General features: G+C 35.2%; 2 protein-coding genes across 2 annotated transcripts; one reads left to right on the top strand and one right to left on the bottom strand.

Annotated features, from left to right (window-relative positions):
* Nucleotides 1-709: 709 nt before the first annotated feature.
* PHYBLDRAFT_64869 (hypothetical protein) lies at nucleotides 710-1,661 on the top strand (the record flags this gene model as incomplete). Its single annotated transcript, XM_018441361.1, has 4 exons — nucleotides 710-922; nucleotides 985-1,110; nucleotides 1,162-1,323; nucleotides 1,410-1,661. The coding sequence occupies 4 exons, from the start codon at nucleotides 710-712 to the stop codon at nucleotides 1,659-1,661; spliced, it is 753 nt and encodes a 250-aa protein (XP_018291955.1).
* Nucleotides 1,662-3,552: 1,891 nt separating this feature from the next.
* PHYBLDRAFT_186982 (hypothetical protein) lies at nucleotides 3,553-4,635 on the bottom strand (the record flags this gene model as incomplete). Its single annotated transcript, XM_018439311.1, has 1 exon — nucleotides 3,553-4,635. The coding sequence occupies one exon, from the start codon at nucleotides 4,633-4,635 to the stop codon at nucleotides 4,060-4,062; it is 576 nt and encodes a 191-aa protein (XP_018291954.1). The 3' UTR covers nucleotides 3,553-4,059.
* Nucleotides 4,636-5,019: the final 384 nt, after the last annotated feature.

Raw genomic sequence — 5,019 nt, 5'->3', positions numbered from 1 at the left:
TGTGCAACCTAAAGTTTCTCTTCCATTAAAATATAACCTCTGCAAGCAGCATAACCCATTACCGGCAGAAATTATGAGCTCCTCCCCTCGTATATTTCTCAGGCTACTCACATATACGTAATTATTAGAAATAGATTTGTATAATCGAGTTTATATAGAAGTCATCTATTTAATTGCTTATCATTTAGATTGAAGATTATGTATTGTAACTGAAGATAGAAGCTGTAATAAGAGAGAGAAAGATAAATTTGCCTTGAGGGTTTGCAAGATTAGTAATAAATTTGTACGTGTGCCAAGAAAAAATTAAAGGAAAAAAAAAGGTACGTAGACAGAATTAAGTAAGCCAAAAATTAGAATCTTTTTTAGAAGCAAAAAAGCTTGGCCTACTCAGCTCTTTAAGATATTACTATCAGATATCTAATTTTAAGCTTCGAATTACATGTTTCTTAAGGATGATAGCTTTCCTAGATTATTTCAAGCATAAATCTATTTAATTGAATATTTGCTTTAAACTAGAGATATATAGACATATCATATTGCCAAGCATTCTAGTCGTTGAGTCAAGCCAAGATATGGTACCACATTTCCTCCTATACATATTTAGGAGTATAATACAGGACAAGAGATTGATAGCCTTTCTACAGATATTTAGAATCATATTTAAATAACGTCTTTCTGGGAATTACTTATTTTCATCACTCTTCTTACAATGAACTGCCAAACAGATCCAGAGAAACAGCCCTTATTGCCCACTCAATCAGATGCACACACGCCATCCCCTGCTAGAACTAGATCTTTCATGGACTGGACATCTCGCTTCAGTCTTGCGGCAACCTTAATTTGGATCGTTTGTATAATTCAATCCACAGATAGACATGCAATCTCAGTAACTAGTAACGAGATGGAGATGAAGGCCGAGGCGGTAAGTCATAAAAAAAGCATTACTGGATACTTGGTATACCAATGCTAACTAATAGTGGATAGGAAAATCAAGCTTTATCCTGCCCTGATCCTACTTATCCTTGGTATGGAGAGTCGAATCTACCGGTTTCTTCTCAATACACAAAGCTAAAGGTTGAGTTTGACGAAATGCATCATATTTCATTAAAGGTACAAAAGTATTGCTATACCTTTTCCGTCCACATGAATTAATATTGAAAGCTTCCAAAAATCCAACAGAGAAACAGCATTCGTGTACAACCAAACAGTACTGTACAAGAAGTTTTTGTTACTTTCGATATCAAGACTGGTGAAGAATACCGGGATCGAATTTACATGATGCCAGAATACGTAAACAACGATACACTTACTTTTCATATTGGGGTAAGGAACTTTAATGACAATCTGATTACCTTGTGAATCATAACAAAAAAGAAGAAGAGGAGAAATTAATGCCTTATACGTTGTAGCGCGACAACTTTGACGATGATTTTGTTTGCTTCTCTGTTAATATCATTGTCGATGTACCCAGCAATACCACTCTCGAGTCTTTTGAATATTCTACATTACGTAGTAACGTCAGTATATCAAATAACATTTCGTCGCCTGCCGGCCTTTCATTGTCTGTGGTTTCGGGAAGCATCGAATTCAATAACGTCACCTTTGGTGAGACGTTGCTCGCTGTGTCCTCTGGTTCAATCAAGGGCCAGATCAATCTGTGAAACAGACTGAAAGTTGGGGTTACACACGACAGAGTTTCCTTGTATTTTTTTTTTGGAGTATTGATCCTGTAGTTTCACAGATTTGTTTTGTTTTGTACCAAAGGCAACGTTTTTGGGTCCTTGGTGTTATAGTCATTTAATAAAATAAAATTATATTGTATTTTTCTAAAGTCAAATATTGCTTTTTTATTTTACTTATTAAAAAAAGAGAGAGAAAAAAAGGATAGAAATTTATAGCTTGTGCTTACTTGAGTTCAAGCTAGTTAGATAATTAGTACGCTTTGATATGTCTTACTTTGCACTATCATAGTTGAGGATTAGCCAAGAATTCAAGTCAGTCTACTTCCACTGCTGGCTCCAATTGTACAGGGGTTTAATTAAGTCAGATATATATATATATACATGTCATTTGCTCAACCAACACAAAAGAGATAGTAGAAAGTAAAGGAAAGTTGGGTATAAACAGGGCAATGAAAAGAAGATAGATATCAGTGGTTGGCTTAACAACAGTTAATTGAAAAGGTATTTTTGAATTATTCTTTAAATTTTCTTGCATGGTAACGAGCTAAAGCAATCTACAGATGAATTGCTGCATAATTATATATTGACAGTGTGCATAGATTATAGTAGATATGGTACATTGTAGCTAATATATGAATGAGTCCAAGGCTACGCAAATTTAAAGAGCTTGACTTTTAAGAAAGCAGCTATAATACAGTCAATCAATGGGCAAAATATAGATAAAAGACAAATGTTAAAGAGATGTGGGGATGGCGGTTCTAGATTTCAAAATAATTTTCCTGTGATGCACGCACCCTGCGCTGAGCCTACACCGTAAAAGCGTGAATAATTCCTTCTTTTTATTTTTGTTCAACAAAGACCCGACATTTTATGGCCTATGATATGCTTGTTGATGAGCCTAGAGTGCACAATATAATCATTGATAAGACATTTTCGTGTTTTTCTTTCTTAGGTGCAGATAATCTCTATTCTAGATATCATTCATATCATTTTTATTGCAAATTTACAGAACATTCTTAGGTTAGATGGCGTTACTGATAATTGACTATTTTTATATATTTTTCCTTTTTGTACAATGAAAAGCTCATTAGGTCTTTCCCGAAATCAAACCGCTAAATTACTACGAATTAAGTTGAATTAAAATAAGTCAAATGCTGCCTATTCAATTACTTATATTAACTTGCTTGGGGGATTCTGCTTTCATGGCTACTTATATTATTTTTTGGGGGGGAACCTGAATGTACTGATTATTTAGGATTACTCTATTTTGAGATATTATCAAATATTTTTAATATTCTTCTTTAAAAGCAGTTTTATGCATCAAGGATACCAGTACAACAAAGCGGTTAATTGAGGCTTACTCTATAATATTACATTCAAAAAAAAGAACATAGTGATGATATAAATCAAGATTTATACGGAACAGGGAAGCCTAAAATAATTAATACGGCTTGGCAACATTGAAGCTTACAAGAGAGAACCTTCTTTTATTTATATATGTATGGCGTATAAACCAACAACTTTATATTTTACATATTTTGAAATGATTATTTGTCATATGTGTGAGAGAATTTTAGAGCGGAAATAATTCATTTTTTATTTTATTTTATTTTATTTTTATTGCTTTCTTTTTGAAAACCAAAAGGATAACATTCTCCATGGTTCCGATTACGAAAAGTCAATATGAACTATCAATATCTCTCGGTCGTACTCATGTTAGGTTTGTTGAACCAAACATTCAGATTTCCAAACACGGTTTCAATTCGGCTAGTGGCTAATTACGGCCATTTTTGTGTATGTGCTTGTATTCTCAACAACGAAAAAGAAAGAAAGGAAGAAATAAAGTCGGTCTTTATGGAATATCAGAGTAAATTTTGAAAGACAAATTACATACATACATACATACATACATACATACATACATGTATATATATATTTTTAACCCTTTTCATTAAATAAAATAAAGTGATATAAAGACGGGGACTAGACTGGATTGATTGACTGACAAAGAGATTAAGAGATAGAGAGAGGGAGAGAAAAAATACAAGCAGAAAAGAGCAGGAAATTATGTACAGAAAAAAATAAATAAATAAAGAGAAATATGGGCTTTTTTTTGCAGGGGAATAAAATAAATGGTGATTAGGATATGTAGCTACGCACAGCGTGTTGTATATATATATATATATATATATATATATGGGAAATATAGAGATAGATAGATAGAGGGAGGGAGAAATATATAAGGAAGGAAAAGGAAGGAAAAAGCAAGTACAGAAGCAAAGTTGCACCAAACACTAAAATTAAGACAGAGATAGTTTGTGTGTGTGTGTGTGTGTATGGGGTCCAGCTCCATTAATTATCTTTTTTTTTGCTGGACTTAATAGCTGGCAACCGCGTACTGTAAACCTTGAGGTGGGACAGGGTTTGAATCAAAACGACTGTACCAGACAGGCGAATTCTCTGTCAAACAAGTTTCAGGCTCGCGTTTCCCAAGCCACTTTCGACAAAAATGTACAAAGCGAGTGCCTGGTACATTGATGTTCTTTCCACGAGAAAGAAGGCGGCGGGCTGGTGATGACTTTGATGATTTGTCGAGTTTTTCAGACCCCTTTTCGAGTGGCGCCGCAAAGGTCACAGAGCGTTTTTCTGCACTAAGACTACAAGGTGTCCTAGTTGAGGCATAAGAAGATGGCGAACAGGAGGAGAAGGCTGTGTTTGAGAGGCTGACGTAAGATTCTGTGGTTGGCTGCTTCGATTGTGGGTGTTCTACTGTGGGTAGAAAGCAAGAATCGTTGTGGTAAGGGAAGGGCATGAGACGAGGAGATTCCATCACGCAGTCTTTGGTGGAAGTTCGGCGACGTCGGGAGATGTTGCTGCTATGAAGTTCCGCTTCTTCTCTCTCTTTTCTGGAGAGATTCTCTTTGGTGAGAGGTAGGCGACGAGGAGAGTACATTGAAAGGGATAAAGAAAGAAGGGGAAAAAATAAAAATAAATGAGAGAAATTTAGTTGATTATATAGCTGGGGTCGATCTCGGTATTCACGGGTATCTTGACCGGGTCACCTAAGGCAAGCAACACAAAAATGATGTTATGTGGTATATGCTTGTGTTTGTGCGTGTGGGATTAATGATCCGCAGTGAACACCTCTTAGTTTCAAAGACATTTAGGCATGGCACCCAAGCCCTGCCCTGGTTTATTTGATCAAATACTACATGTTACAAATTCAACACCATACGGAACCTCTTTTACGACTCCCGGTACCTTCCTGACCTCAAAGAAGAGTTTTTTTTTTATTTTTAAAAATAGGAACTTATAATTTTTTTTTCTTAGATAATGA

The sequence above is a fragment of the Phycomyces blakesleeanus genome, assembly GCF_001638985.1.
Source record: "Phycomyces blakesleeanus NRRL 1555(-) unplaced genomic scaffold PHYBLscaffold_10, whole genome shotgun sequence".
NCBI classification, from domain to species: Eukaryota; Fungi; Mucoromycota; class Mucoromycetes; order Mucorales; family Phycomycetaceae; genus Phycomyces; species Phycomyces blakesleeanus.
Note: the sequence above shows the minus strand (reverse complement) of the source record. Positions and strands in the feature narration are given on the sequence as shown.